The sequence below is a fragment of the Pempheris klunzingeri genome, chromosome 4, assembly GCF_042242105.1.
Source record: "Pempheris klunzingeri isolate RE-2024b chromosome 4, fPemKlu1.hap1, whole genome shotgun sequence".
NCBI lineage: Eukaryota > Metazoa > Chordata > Actinopteri > Acropomatiformes > Pempheridae > Pempheris > Pempheris klunzingeri.
In genome coordinates this window covers 12,103,127-12,118,997 of record NC_092015.1, presented here as the reverse complement: position 1 = coordinate 12,118,997, position 15,871 = coordinate 12,103,127, and the positions used below count along the sequence as shown (strand labels likewise).

The following is a 15,871-nucleotide window of genomic DNA, read 5'->3' as shown; positions in this document are numbered from 1 at the left end:
CAAAGCACCACTGACTGATGCCATTAAAGCTTGTTTAAGTGGATCCGATCGAGGAGGAGAAATGCTACAGCTGAAGCCTGCAGTTGCTCGTCGGTTTGTCTTGATGTTGACTGTATGTGATTCACACGTTGGTCAGTGTGACAAACCCCACCTGGAGGCCTCGTCTGTGGTCTGTGTGGGCGCTAGCAGACTGTGCCCGATCTCCCTCGCACTCCCTGTAATGTATCACAGCCTTTATCATTTCTATCGGTGTATGCAGTCTAATGTGCCACATGACTCCCCACACTCGTCTCCCAACAGCTTAAACGAACTGCTGTGATGATATGTTGGTTGATGGACAGAAGATGGCGCAAACACACACAATGAACCCATTACAATTTCCTGCCAACACAGGATGTAATAATAGTGCCATTAAAACCACCTCAACCCAAAAAACAGCTGTGAATGCAAATTGCTGAATAGTAATTACATTTTCATTGCCCAGTGTTCACTCTCAACCATTCCACTTGGTTCCTGTTACTATTTCTGTAAATGACATAATGTTAACAGCGCAGCGCCAATGTTCAGTTCAGGATGTAGTTATGGAGATCAAGTTTCTCCTCGTTTCACACTCTGTAAATGAAAGGGTTGATGCACAGTTACACAGCTGGTGGTGGGTGGCAGTTTGCTGGCACCACCAGCAATGTGATATTGTCAAACAAAAGCATACAGATATTTGCTTTTAATCCTCTTCTTGGTTTCACTTCTTTCCTCCCTGACAAACAAACAAAGCAATTAGTTCTACAAGTCACCTGAAGACATGGTTGGCAGGCGGGGTGTTTACACTGGCGCCGCTGATAAAAGAAACCAGGCTGGAACCTTTGAATAAACAGCAGACATAGACGCTAGGAATAAACGCAAACATACTTCCACACTTTCCACAAAAGAGCAAAATAGTTTGTGAGCATAGCAACTAAGACACAGAGATCACAACAATTGATACATTTACAAGTTTGCAAGTTCTTGTTATGATACATAAGCAGTTAACAGTTAGTGCAGCAACACATCCATTTACAACAGGAGCTGCTGATGTTTGACTGCACGTGTTTATTGTTGATTAAAGAGCAGATGGGTGTGGTCACTCAGGTTTATACAGACCAAACATGCATGGGTGGATCGATGGGTGGATGCTGAGTCAGTGGATGGATGGATTGATGGATGTTGAGTCAGTGGATGGATGGATGGATGGATGGATGTTGAGTCAGTGGATGGATGGATGGATGTTGAGTCAGTGGATGGATGGATGGATGGATGGATGTTGAGTCAGTGGATGGATGCATGGATGGATGTTGAGTCAGTGGATGGATGGACGGATGGATGTTGAGTCAGTGGATGGATGGACGGATGAATGTTAAGTCAGTGGATGGATGGACAGATGGATGTTGAGTCAGTGGATGGATGGATGGACAGATGGATGTTGAGTCAGTGGATGGATGGACAGATGGATGTTGAGTCAGTGGATGGATGGATGGATGGATGTTGAGTCAGTGGATGGATGGATGGATGGATGTTGAGTCAGTGGATGGATGGACGGATGAATGTTAAGTCAGTGGATGGATGGACAGATGGATGTTGAGTCAGTGGATGGATGGACAGATGGATGTTGAGTCAGTGGATGGATGGATGGATAGATGGATGTTGAGTCAGTGGATGGATGGATGGATGGATGTTGAGTCAGTGGATGGATGGACGGATGAATGTTAAGTCAGTGGATGGATGGACAGATGGATGTTGAGTCAGTGGATGGATGGACAGATGGATGTTGAGTCAGTGGATGGATGGATGGATGGATGGATGTTGAGTCAGTGGATGGATGGACAGATGGATGTTGAGTCAGTGGATGGATGGATGGATGGATGTTGAGTCAGTGGATGGATGGACGGATGAATGTTAAGTCAGTGGATGGATGGACAGATGGATGTTGAGTCAGTGGATGGATGGACAGATGGATGTTGAGTCAGTGGATGGATGGATGGATAGATGGATGTTGAGTCAGTGGATGGATGGACAGATGGATGTTGAGTCAGTGGATGGATGGATGGATGGATGTTGAGTCAGTGGATGGATGGATGTTGAGTCAGTGGATGGATGGATGTTGAGTCAGTGGATGGATGGATGGATGGACAGATGGATGTTGAGTCAGTGGATGGATGGACAGATGGATGTTGAGTCAGTGGATGGATGGATGGATGGACAGATGGATGTTGAGTCAGTAGATGGATGGACAGATGGATGTTGAGTCAGTGGATGGATGGACAGATGGATGTTGAGTCAGTGGATGGATGGACAGATGGATGTTGAGTCAGTGGGTGGATGGATGGATGGACAGATGGATGGTGAGTCAGTGGATGGATGGATGGATGGACAGATGGATGTTGAGTCAGTGGATGGTCCACTGTGGAAACAAAACAAAAAATAAATTCTGAACAATTCAAATAGAGTGCATAAGTATGGCCAGTAACATGATACACAGACTAGTGTGTATATGCATGTGTGTGTTTTGAGCGGAGCTATCTCACCATAAAATGGATATGCTTGGTCTGCTAAGCATCATTTCCTCCTCAAATTGAATCCCAAAGAAAACCCGACCTCTATTGCTTTTACATGAAGGAGGTGTCGCATGTCAACCTCTGGCTTGGTTTCCTTCAGTAAAAGCACTGTGCAGCGTTTTCTTGCTGATGTGAACATGAACAATGAATGATAAAATTTTCAGGAAAAGATACCAGTATCGGTAAAAGCTTGCGCATTTATCATAACCCATAATTCAGCAGAGGATAGTGGGATCGTCACTTGTGTCTGTCTTCACCAGAATTACGAAACACACAGAGCCCAGGGGATGTCAGCTGCTTGCGTCTGACTATTTCAACCCTAACTGAGAGCAGAATGTTACTTGTTACAGAGACCTGAATATGGTCAACAAGACTCCCACAGTCTTCTGATGTAATAACGGAGAAGGTCACATTTGACGTATATTGTGTGTGACGTGTTTGAGTGTGGTATCATATATCACACTCTTGCTTTTACAGCTCCAACTCCATGGAAAAACTCAATGCGGAGAAAGATAACAGCTAAAAGAGAACAAAAAATGTTTTTTCTGGCTTTTAAACGGTCCGATTGACGTTTTTGTTTGGTTCGTCATCACAGTGTGTTTTTATTGACAAGTATCAAGTCTTGTAAGTCATGGAAATTTTAATCACCAAATCATTCAGTGTTGCAACACGTGTTTTCAGCTGTGCATGTAAAGTCGTCTGGGAATTTTTTCCTTCTTTGTATTTCCGTCTACATTCAGGAAAACAGCGACCAAAACAGGCTTCAAGATCCATAATGGTAACCAGTGCTCAGTGAGCCAGAGCTGACACTGATGTGAACACTGAGGCCACACACACGTGTTTATGTTTACCTGTAGAGTATCAACTTAAGAAGCCCCAGAATAAATCTGTAGTTTTCATGTTAACTTAATCTTTTTACATTTATTTGTAATGTGCAGTTTGATCACTCTAACTGGTTGACCTCTCCATCTTACCTGCTTACTACAGTACTAATCAAGAGTTCCCCATAATTTGAGAGCTTGATACATTCAAGATTCAAGAAGCAACAGAACCAGGAACAAAAGTCTATAGATTTCCATCTATAGAAACTAAATACATAAAATTGAAAAAAAAGTACATAAAAAAGCTAAAGCAGGAGAAGACAAACAGAACAGAGGTAAAATGAGGTGTGCACAGCTCCACTGTGACCTGCTTATTTGTTTTTTATATGCAAACTTTTAGCACATCTACAGTTTGGCATAACAAAATATTGCACACTCTAAAAAATACAAGACTGTAAATTATTAAACTTTTTTCAGTGCACACATTGGCATAGGTATGTCTTTACAGATTGTGTTTTCCCAAGTTATTTGTCCTACAGTTCACAAGCTGATTCTTTAAGTGCTGAAGGCTGAATTCTGTTGTTTGATTGAGACAAAATAGAGACTCATTTACACTAAAATGACATGAATAGAATAACTGTTTAGTTCACCTATAACTTATTGTTTTTAATTTTGTGATATTTAAAGAAATGCATTACTAAAGACTGATCTATTTCCTCCAAAATGGTAACATATAGATTGCTGAAAACCAAGTAATACAGTTGTGGTACAGTGGAAATTTACACAGAAATAGACAGAGCGTTCCTAATCCTGGAGACAGTTCACAGGCTCCTGTAATACAGAAATAATGTGCCAGGCCTGCATTGACTCACCTTGTTTGATGTAATTCAAACCATAGTGGAATATCAAGATGTTTTTTCCGCTAAAAGAGGTGTTTTGTTTTTCAGGAGCTTTGCTTGCTGTGGTCTGTGTCTAAACAGGCCTCGGCTGGCGTGATCGTCTCAAACTACAATTCCAGCATACCCAGCCAACAACACGCTGAAATGTAAAAGCTCTCACTTCTGAGCACACGCCCAGATACAACATGCATTTTAGGGAAGTTTAAATACAAGCCTGTTAATTAAAATCACACTTAACACAGAAATAAAGCAAACCCAGACCCAGGGGTTTAAGATTCATACTTTCAAGATGTAATTTTGCAGGTGTAAGGCCACAGTATGCTTCAAACAAAAACCTTTCCCAACACTGGAGTTTGGGGGGTTGCTCATTAGTCACACTCTGCCACTTCATGTCACGTCTAGCCAGGTGGACGAAGGCGTTTTCTCTTCATCATTCCTCACACAACCACTTCCAGTTCAGTTCCTCTGAAGCATATTGTGGCCATTATTAATACGCTACTCAATGCGAATGAGCACTGAGAAGTAAAAAATGAAATACCAAAGACTATACCCAAAAAAACTCCAGACTATAAGCAGATGCCACAAAGAGACAACACTCTACCAAAGTGAAAGTGTAGTTTCCCTTTTCCAGTTGTGTCTAAAGTAAGAAGGCCTTTTTTTTTCTTTGAGCGTCCCACATCAATTTATTGTATTGATTCAAGCTCGTAGTTTTCCAGGGATGACTCAACCATAATCTCATTTTGAATACCATTATCTCTTTCTAAATGGCGGCTTCATTATTTTGGTAACCCGGGGCGATTTTCATTTTAAAGACCGATAGGAGAATATTATGTTTATTAGATTGTTTTAGTGAACCACAGTCATAATATGGCACAATCAGATCATGATAGCACAACACAGTGACTGACAAGAGACTGTTTAGTCATTATATAAACATGTACAATGATATCACAAAACATAATATTTTATGGCGAAATATTACACATTTTCCCTGTCAAGCTGTTACTTGAGTACGATGATTACTTGAACATTTGTTATCCACTACTCTGTGGTGCGTGATGTCTTTTAGTACTTTGAAAATGGCAACGGCTGCATGGGCTCACACATTTTTAGCTGGAAGTTCTTACTCTCAATGAAACCGGAAGCTAGAAATAGAAAACAAAAATGGATGTCAAATTTATAATAAGAAAAGTTCCACTGCTTTTGAGCTTTTTAAGATAAACACACAAGTTTAATTTTGGACTGTAAACTTGTTAACCTACTGTAATATGTCATGATTTCATCAGCACATAGGCTAGAATAACAAAAATAAGTGTTTGAAGAGCTCATGGTCTTTAAAAGTATTCTGTTCTCAAAATATCATTATTTCTTGAACATGATTTGTCCTTAATCAATCATGATTAGGCATCAGCGTGATTAAGTACAATTTAACACATAAAGGTGGCTTCAAAAGAAAAGCAGACAAATGCAGCTTATTTTAAAGAGGCATCCTTGAAAATCCACCAAAGATTTGGGGGATTGTCCCATAATCCATTACTTTAAACGGTCTGCTTCATCAACTAGAATGAGGAAATATCACATGACCTCATTGCAGGTATCAAATATTTGTTGTTAGTTGGAACAGAAATCGGTAAATCTGGTTTCAGTGCAGTGGTAAATGTGGGAAATGAATGCAGCCTTGTGAGTCTTTATTGAGACATTTCCAGAAAACACTAAAAGAAGGCGCGTCCTGGTGGGAACCACATATACCACATAACCCCAGCATCCTGGGATTCATTCCAGCCAGCGACGTGCTGCATGTCATACAAAAAAATGAAAAAGAAAAAGTATAGACATGTTCTCACAATGAATGTGTTGGTTTTTACAACGGACACACACATCAAATCATCAAATGTGAGTGTACTGTATCTGTAAGGCAAAGTGCTGGGCACATAAGAAACACAGTACAACCAGAAAATAGTTCAAAGTTGTGACAATGAGATAATATATCAGCTAATCAGCTCCCTCTTTCCTGTCAATCAATAGTCACTTGACAGAGTGGGAAAAACCTATTTCTGCTGCACAGAATAGCTTATTTTTCAAATGTCTTTCGTATCTTTGCATCATCAGGCCTCTCGAGGTATTCAAATAAAATAATGTGAGGAAAAAAATCACTCACGGTCATAGACGCACGTAACCTGTGACAGCATTTTAAAAGTAGAGAGAAAGGATCAAGTATAGCTGTAATGTCCATTCAGACACACTGAACTGGTGAATCAAAGCCTACCCACACCTTAAAAACCTCTTCATTTGTCTCAGTAGAAGCTGGCACTTAATCCACTGAAGCAGCAGCAGCTAGCTTGATGAGCAGAGGCAATGCCGTGCATCTTTTAACCTCAGTTTACCTCTGTTTGGGTGTCCTCACATGTGCAAATCAGCCTGACCTTCCTGTTTTCACAGTCTGAATAATCACAGCCAGAGAGCATATGGAAAACGATGGTAGTTGGTGGACAAGACGGAGGAGAACACAGTCTGCAGAGAGAAGCAAATTTGTTTACAATGTTGGTTTGGTTACATGCAAAGTGAGAGGGGGTGGCAAGAAGATGGGGAGGTGATATTGGGTCATAGTGAGTGTTTAAATAATATATACATAACTGAATGCACGGCCCCCTCCCCCAGTCATAATAAGAATGTAAAAGCATACTTAGTGTTCCTCAAACAAAGGGTGATTGGGTTACACTGCAAAGAGTACGCAATTATGGGTAGTGGGTGTGGTGCACCCAAGCAAACACAATTCATACACACAAACACACACACACACCCCTATTCATGGACACATCTGACTTCTACATTTGAAGAACTGGCTGGATCAAAACATGCAGCATTTAATCATCTTTCACTGAGAACTGGTTATTAAACCGCCCCTTCAGCTGTTTTCAGTTACTTTTAGTCTTGTTGCCTCCCTGTTTCAGCCACACTGTATGTTCTGCACCTGTCCTGAATTAGATTTGAGTTAGGAGATGTGGAAACAACACCACCTAGTGTCCAAATTGTGGTCAAGTCCTTTGAGCACCGCACAGCAGGGGAAGAAATATTCAGGTCCTTTACTCAAGTAAAAGTAACGATGCCACTCTGAGGAGATCATTGTCATTGATGCAATTTGACACACTAAGTGTTGCATTAATTGGTTGCGATAGAGCTAATTTTACCAGCTTTATATACTGTGAGGTAGTTGAATATTGCACTATGTTTTAAAAAATCATGCAGTCTTTATGTCCAATTGTAACTTGAAAATGTCAAAAACATGTAGTGCATTTCATGGTAACTTTCCCTTTGATTTTAGATTTTGAATTTACAAGTAGCACAAAAATAAAATACTCAAAGTACAGACACCTCATTTTTTCCTATTTGTTTTGTTTGTATTAAGTACAATACTTAAATAAATGTCCTTATTTGCTTTCCACATCTTTAGATAATGCTGTGGGCTCTCTCTCAAATCAGTCCGATGGCCACATAACTGCACCTCAGTGTTAAACTGGACACTCCTTGCATGTACGATAAAAATTCTCACTGCTCTCTGATGGAACTATATAATCGTGCAGAGCAGTGGGAGCGCCACCACGAGTTTCTCCAGCCTGCCATTACACAACCTGAGAGGGATAATCACACCTGCCTGTGGCTGTGATGCTGCAGTTCTTATTGTCCTGCTGAGTGTGCTCCTGTTTCCTAATTCATTTACCTGCTTAACCACGCGATTAGCATGTGGACACCACATCCAATCAAATCTACCTGCCCCAGATAAAAACCTCAACCCATTGGCTCCTGATGTTGCCTGTCAGCGAGAAGACGAGGGCTCCTTGCTTGCATTTAGAGTGTGCGGGTGAGAGGTCGTGACCCTTGCTGACCTGGATTAGCACAGGCTCCTGTAGCAATCTCATGAGCCACTAAATATAGCCTGTGCCTGGGATAGTTTCTCCAGTGAAGGGCGAGGGTGACCTGCCCTGACCCAATCTGGGACTGTCTGGGATTAGTGCTCCTTTCTGGCACTGTGAAAGGATACAGTGCACAATACTTTTTTAGTAATTGATTTTAAAGCCAATAGAAACAGCAGGATGTGTAATGGAGCTCCCTGTTAGATTAAACATGACAGTGAAATGCAGGTGAAGTAAAGCTCAGTCAATTTATTGATTTATGGAAAATATATCACATCTTTACATTTTTGAGATACCTTCAGAAGTTAACAGTCAATTTACCATTTACTTCCCCACTTCTGAATCAAAAGCTAACCAATTAAAACGCCTCAAACAGAGCAGTATTTGAGTTTCGTGCTTTGGAGGAAAGACACCTCCGCTAACCTGCTTCTAAAATTTAGCCAACTGTTCAGAAATCTAACACTAAGACCAATCTTGCATCTAAAGCCGAGTTCTTTGCTGCAACCCCATTTCATGCCCCCCCACCCCCCACCCTCCCTCCCCCATTTTCAAAGTCCCGGTCAAACAGCCCAAGTCAAACACATCACCCCCACCACAAGAAGTGTTTGTGAATATACATTGTATGTATTCTGTTCAGTAAAACAGCAAGCAGGTTGAAGTTTGAATCACTGGACTACAAATCGAAGATCAGACAACAACAAGGACGAGAAATTAGTGTAACATATGAGTTGTTATAGCAGCAGCAACAGTGACATTTGGTTTCTTTTTCTTCTTTTAGAACAAAACCTTTTTAATATTCACATGGTTCATACCAAAGTGCAAATATGTTCAACTGCATGTACTTTTATATGTTATTATATTAAGTAGATTTATTATATTCTAATGAACTACGAGTCTTGCAAGAAGGTTGAGGCGTTTTAGAGTATTATGGCACATTTCAAAACCGAAGAGAAAACATATCACAGGTAATTTACTACAATAGGCAATGCAAACTTTACGACACACTAATATATATATAGATATATTTGGTGACCAAAGTTTGTCATCAATACATTAATATTTGAGAACACATTTATAAAGCATTACATCAATATTGTATCATCAGGATATCTGTTTGCGGAACAAGTGCATCAACTGCAGTCCTCAGTGTGTTTTCACAATAATCGTCCTGAAGCAATACAACGTACTACTGTCTCCAATCAGTGCTGCAGGCAATGTAAAGCCCACGACTCAAAACAAGACGATATAACATCCTGAAGAGGGAAAACAACCAGCAGCACCTTTCAGTCTCTCATTCTTGTCTGAACTCTTCAAGGTATATGAATGCTCTTCTCCACCTGAGCACCAATGGACACCCTACATCGCAACTATTTGCTCTCGCAATAATCAATAGTGACACATATTTTACAGATATATAGCTATATAGTAATGTATATACCTCCAGTGTGTACACAGTCTGACCACTACCTCTGATGGGATCAGAGCCTCCTTGTTGTGACAAGAGACCGCCACAGAAAGGGTGCATGCAAGAAGAGTACTCAATTCAGTATTTAGAGAATCACCAATGGTGCAAGAGAGCCAATTTTCTTTGCTGAATATTGGAAAGAATTAAATAGCCAACTTCTCTATACGGACTGTGGCATGGGTTCCCATCCCTCTGCCTTTTCAGTGTTGCCCTTTCCTCTAAATTAATCAGGAGCTGGGTGACTCAGCAGAATCTTGGTCTGAAGTACGGGGGCTTCGGCCCTCTTAAAGCTTGGTCCATTAACTTCTCTAGGGATTATTCTGTTGGTGTTTGCTAAACAGATACCTTAGAAGTAGCTGGATGTACTGAAGCGCAAATTGCAAAATTCTACAGATAAGTGATTTTTTTTGGGGGGGGGGGTTGTCTATCATTTGATAAGTGTTCCTTTTTTTGGTTCTTAAAGACAGTGATCTTAGGAGGACAAGAAACGTTGAGAGAAATGTCAGTGTTCTCTTCACTTGGCAGTCATCATCTGGACAAACTCTGTAAGAGGAGCAGAAAACAATGCTTAAATGACAGAGGCAAATACTGACATTTTGGCTGCTGTTCAGGCAGTTTGGTTATGTTAAATTGAAAACGAGTCAAGAAACAAACAGTTTCAGTTGCAGGGTTATAATTAGCGTGTCACAGTTTTTATCATCTGCAAGCAAAAAAAAAAAAAAGAAGTATGGCACATTTTCATTTGCAGCAAAAGAAAGAAAGCAAACAAAAAGAACATTGTACCCTCGTAGTTAACTTGACCATCGCCATCAATGTCAGCTTCGCGGATCATTTCGTCCACCTCCTCATCAGTGAGTTTTTCTCCTAAGTTGGTCATGACGTGCCGTAGCTCTGCTGCACTGATGTAGCCATTACCGTCCTGCAGACGGCAACAGAAGAACTATTACTATTGGATTTATGTACCATTTTAAATAATAACTAAAAGTTGAAGATCACTGAAGTTAGTTTGACTCTACTGTAATGTCTTAGGACAGCAAGGTCAGTAACATTTGGTAATATCTACTGTTTTCTCAGTGCCAGAAATAAGAGTTAACCGTTCACCTCACCTGGGAAGTCATTATTAGCATGCTAAAGATTGCCATTCAGCTAGCAGAGACACCAAAGAAAAGACTTTTAATTCAAAGTGCTGATCAGGGACAATAAGAGTGATCTTCAATATCATGGCATTAGTTACAAGAAAGGGTAACTTGGTCCTAACGTACCTTGTCAAAGACTCTGAAGGCTTCTCTGATCTCCTCCTCACTGTCAGTATCTTTCATCTTTCTGGCCATCATGGTCAGGAACTCAGGAAAGTCAATCGTACCATTACCTACACAGTCACGCATACAGAAGGCAGTTAGAGTAAGTGTCAAGTACACAGCATTAACATGAAGTACATACATACAACATAGATTCTCCACCAGAGAGCACTGACAAGTTTACAGGAAGACAAAAATGTCATGATGGTGATTCAAAGCCAAGTGTTTATATGGACACCCTAAATATCTCCATACTGGTGAAACTTAACAGTATTTTTTGTCTGGTAAGAACATTTTACATGAAGATTGCAGTTATTTCAAGTTTTAGCACTTCCAATTTTCTTGCGTGTTTGTGCTTTTCCTCCTCACCGTCGGCATCCACCTCATTGATCATGTCCTGCAACTCAGCCTCGGTCGGGTTCTGTCCCAGGGAGCGCATCACAGTCCCGAGCTCCTTGGTAGTGATTGTACCATCACCATCCTTGTCGAACAGCGAGAACGCCTCCTTGAACTCTGTGTATTTACAATATAACACTGTTAGTATGCCATAGGCATTCGCTCTGATACAGACACTTAACTTACAGCCTTTCAAGTTGTCTGGAAAGAAAACGTTCTAACCATTAACAAGGTTTGTCCATGACTAATTCAGTACTATGATGTAACAAAACATGTGGGATACTGGACTGATGACGTCTTAACTAGTTAGCAGGATAGGATAGATCTTAGGTTTGGTGGTGAATTAAGGAGCTGCTAAACATAAAACAAAGCAAACATGGTCAAATTCTGCACTCACCAGCAATCTGCTCCTCAGTCAGCTGATCAGCCTTTAACAAAAAACAAGACATTGATAAAACATTCATATCATAGTAAATATGAAAAAACAGCCTTTTTGGCAGCCCTGTTAAAGCTAATTATTTCTTTTATTACAGATTATATTTAGGACAGCAAAGATGCATGTCTTTAGGTTTAAAAAAAGGAGTAAAATGTCAAACTGAGTTAGTTTGTTGGAATGAGTTTATTTGACACGATGGCAGACGTAAATTAATACACATCTATAAATGCTAAAGATGGTGCAATAAGTCCTGGACTTCTCTTCATTGTGGTTGTTCAAATGGAAACATTTAAATAGATTAAAGGTGGTGCAAGTCCAGATGGACAGAGAACATTATACAGTCAACAAATCAATAAATATCACACTGTAAATGACCAAACTGCAGCAAATAAGTGTAATAAAATACAACAGTGTTCAGAAACACAAACCGTCTGCCCTCAGCAACCCTATTCAAGATTTGTGGCTTTTTTTCAGTACAGGCTCCATAAACCTGTGTAGATCGTTGCTCTCAGGACACACCAACTCTAAAAAAACATCCTATTAAAAAATGTCTGACTTAATTACTTGCTTCAGATAATACGGATGATGTTACAGGAATCATTTTTAAATGTCTGTGAATGAATTCATTTTTTTCCACCGCTGCAAACTCAAACAGCCGCTAAGGAAGGAAACTACAAACTTTACACAGCCACCTTTTCCTGTGTGTGGAAAAGTGTTTGATACTTGAAGATTAATTTTGGATGGATGTGACTTTCAAATCTTCAGAGCAATGATTACACACATGAAAGCTTTGTTTAGGCCTAATGGGGAGCACCTGCAGCAGACCCCACTGTGTAAACAACCTCCGCAGCGCTATGCCAATGCAAACGCACCCTAAACAAACTAATTCAAAACAGACTGTGATATTATCTGCCGGCTGGAGCCAGACATGAAAAAACAGCTGAAATATTGTTTAACCTGACTTTCCTTTATTACATGGGCATTTAATAATGGACAAATCAATTGCTGGGCCTTATACTCTTTTTAAGCTGGTTTTCAATACAGGACTTGTATTTTATTTGATCGAACATTACTTACTTGTTGCACACAACACGCAATGTTATACGTGCCTGATTTTCTTAGACTTAGGCTTTTAATACTTGTAGCAAAACATAAAAAGTTTGCATTCATACACCCAATTCATTTTTCAGCTTCATTCAGAGACGTCATTGTGCCATCCTCATGAGGTCTTACCAGGCCTGTCTAAGTCAGTCAACATGCCCACTTCAGGCTGAGAAAGTGTGATGAGGGACGGGTATAAATACTCCACAGCCCGAAATACACACGCCTGCTATAATTAGTGAGACACGAACAGGGTCGCCAATGTAGCACACTGAATATCACCGCAACTAACCACCTCTTTGTGTCTTTTTAACTGAGCAGATGTGAGGCCCGGTTTGTTATCAGAGACCAACCCCTGTGCCAACTGTTGCTTGAAGGTGCTTGCTGCTTTGTGTCTGTGTGCAGTCCTTCATGCTGTCAGGAAATTATTCTCAGATGACTTGGAAACATGTAGCAGGATAGGGCATTGCAAGAACTTCATTGCTGCAGACAATAAAATCAACAAGCCTACAATAATGTGGTATTGATGTTAACTGATTGATGAAGATAAGCTGATGATGCTGTATTGTCACCTCGTAAGGACTCACTTTATTTGAGTGCAACCACAAGTTGCAATTAAAACCACTTAAGCTCATGTAGCTACAGAACTAATACACGAGATAAACAAAACAATCTTGTTTCTATTCAGTCCATGTGCTGTTGCACCACAGATGACGGATGGATGGGTTTCTAACAACCACTTCCCTCTTCAAAACTAAGGAGATAAAAGCTAACATTTCTATAGCCCGAGGTGGTGGTAACGCCATGTGTTCTTCGAGTCAATTTCAATGAGTCACTGTGTTGGTTGGGGGGGGGGGGGGAGAAGGGAGCAAGACAGACTGCGGAGTATCTGTTCTGTCCACTGCTAACCAATTTGGTGGTGCTGAAGCAAGCAGTGTGTGGATCAGAGCACAGCACAGTTGAGTGTTAAAGGATTTGTAAGGCTGCTGTGAAAAGCGCTCAGCAAAACAGTATTGCTGCCTTTCAACTTATCAGTAAACAGGTCATTTCACGCATTCTCATGCCGAGTGCAGAAAACTAAAGGGGCTGCAGGTTTTTTTAGTCATGCAGTCATGCACATGCATTCTGTTTGGCCAGCGTGTGACTGAACAGGATACTGTAGCATGATCCAAGTTTTCTTACTTGGCAGAGGACAGTATCAATCACAGACATTGTGTCTGTTCTTGCACAATACAGAGAACAGCAGCAGTGGAGGATAAAGGCTGAGGCACAAAAACAGGGGTTTCATTTGCAGTGCCATAATAGGGCTTTTTAAAAAAAAATTTTTAATATACTTATTTCCGATTTTGGAGGGTGCACTGCGGGTCCTGACAGCCTACTGCACCAAGCATGCTTTGGTTCAATGCGGGGGGAAGGGAGGCGCGGAAGGAGGGGTGGCAAAGAGGATCATTCAGCAGGAGCAGAATGCGGTTCAACGTTATGGCGCAATACGTAACAGAAGAGATGCTGTCATGGTGCTTTTGAGAGAGCACATAATCCTAAATGTTGCAACATGGCCATCATAATCCGCATGCAATATGGCAAACAATTGTTGCTAACAAGGAGCAGCGTACTACTATCTGTATTCTTATGTAATCGCAATTGGTTGCATGGTTATTTCGCTTGTTGCGCATCTCACGCTTATACTCAGAACACCCTGCTGCAGCAGCTTATTGTGGGGGTGTCAAAGGGGGCAGTTAGCAAGACAGTTAGCAAGACTTTTGACATCCGTCTTGCAAGATTAACGAGATGGGCTTCAAGATCACGTTAACACAGGACGGTCTATTTTTACACAGCACCCCCTTCACCTCCACCGCCGCCGCCACCACCACCACCACCACGCCCACTCTCGACTCAAACCAAACGATAAAAAAAAATAACCTGCAAACCTTGATCCGAGCATGGAGGTTAAACCACAGCATTTACAAGCACTTGAGCAAATCAGCTATATGACTGATGTGATATTAGAGCAGGAAACAGACCGTCTGTTTCCTCTCACATCACGACGCTTATGCTGCGCAGCTGACGGACACTGATAAAGAAAATGGGTTTCTCTCATCATCTGCTGAGCACATAGAAAAACCAAATAAAACCATCGACTAACCACGGTGCGATTATGACTTAAGTAATGATATCTGCACGTCCACAGCAGGATTTTCTGCAGATTTGTAGCTATTAAAAATGAACACCAGCCAGCGATAAATGGCTAGTATGGAGTTTTAATGCAGGGTTATTTGGTGACTCTATGATATGCTTGAATGCAATAACGATTACTTTGGTGTCTGTCGTCTCGACACCACGGCAAAGCGATAGCTAGCTAAAGCTAGCTGGGAGTGCTACTCTTCTTAAAGCTAGCAAGCCTGTATCGTTACTCACCATTGTCCCGTAGACTTTTCAAGATCCGTGAAGAAGACAACACGCCCAAGTGTAAGGGTTGTATTCGCCTTACGTAGAGACAGGTACTCTAACGGAGCACTTGAACGAAACCACGCTTTGTTGAAGCTAATGTATCGGGAGTGTGTGGAGAGTGAAGCCCGGTGTTGCAGCAGAGTTGCCCGGAAACCTCTATCCAGCGACGCCTGCGTGCTCCGCCTTAGTTTGGGTGCTGTATCCCTCCGCCGATACACCTCCGGTCCTCCCACTTACAGCGCTGACAAAACACCGAACATTTTAAGTGTTTGAATTGCAATACACATTTACTATTCATTACTCGGTGTCAATTCGACCTATAACGAAGAGCGAAACTGCGATTCTTGTTGCTCTACATCAACGAAGCGCGCAAAGATATCACTCCGGCCCCAAAGGGGATTGTATGGAAGATTAACAATGTCTAATAGAGTTGTGAGGCGGCAGTGACCGCTGGGAAATGTTTTTCTCCTTTTTGTGATTCCTCCTTTGTTTTTTTTATATCATCAAT

General features: G+C 41.2%; 1 protein-coding gene across 1 annotated transcript; it reads right to left on the bottom strand.

Moving 5' to 3' along the window:
* Nucleotides 1–8,749: 8,749 nt before the first annotated feature.
* On the bottom strand, nucleotides 8,750–15,502 carry calm3a (calmodulin 3a (phosphorylase kinase, delta)). Its single transcript, XM_070828811.1, has 6 exons — nucleotides 15,331–15,502; nucleotides 11,776–11,806; nucleotides 11,352–11,495; nucleotides 10,947–11,053; nucleotides 10,468–10,603; nucleotides 8,750–10,227 (listed from the first exon to the last, which is right to left on the bottom strand). Exons 1-6 carry the CDS (start codon nucleotides 15,331–15,333, stop codon nucleotides 10,199–10,201), a joined length of 450 nt encoding a protein of 149 aa, XP_070684912.1. The 5' UTR covers nucleotides 15,334–15,502; the 3' UTR covers nucleotides 8,750–10,198.
* Nucleotides 15,503–15,871: the final 369 nt, after the last annotated feature.

Excerpts from the sequence above, each read along its gene's own strand:
- calm3a (XM_070828811.1), bottom strand. Across the intron at positions 11,496-11,775 it reads GACTGAGGAGCAGATTGCTG|AGTTCAAGGAGGCGTTCTCG; the intron begins GTGAGTGCAGAA and ends GTAAATACACAG. Across the intron at positions 10,228-10,467 it reads TGGTCAAGTTAACTACGAGG|AGTTTGTCCAGATGATGACT; the intron begins GTACAATGTTCT and ends CTCCTCTTACAG.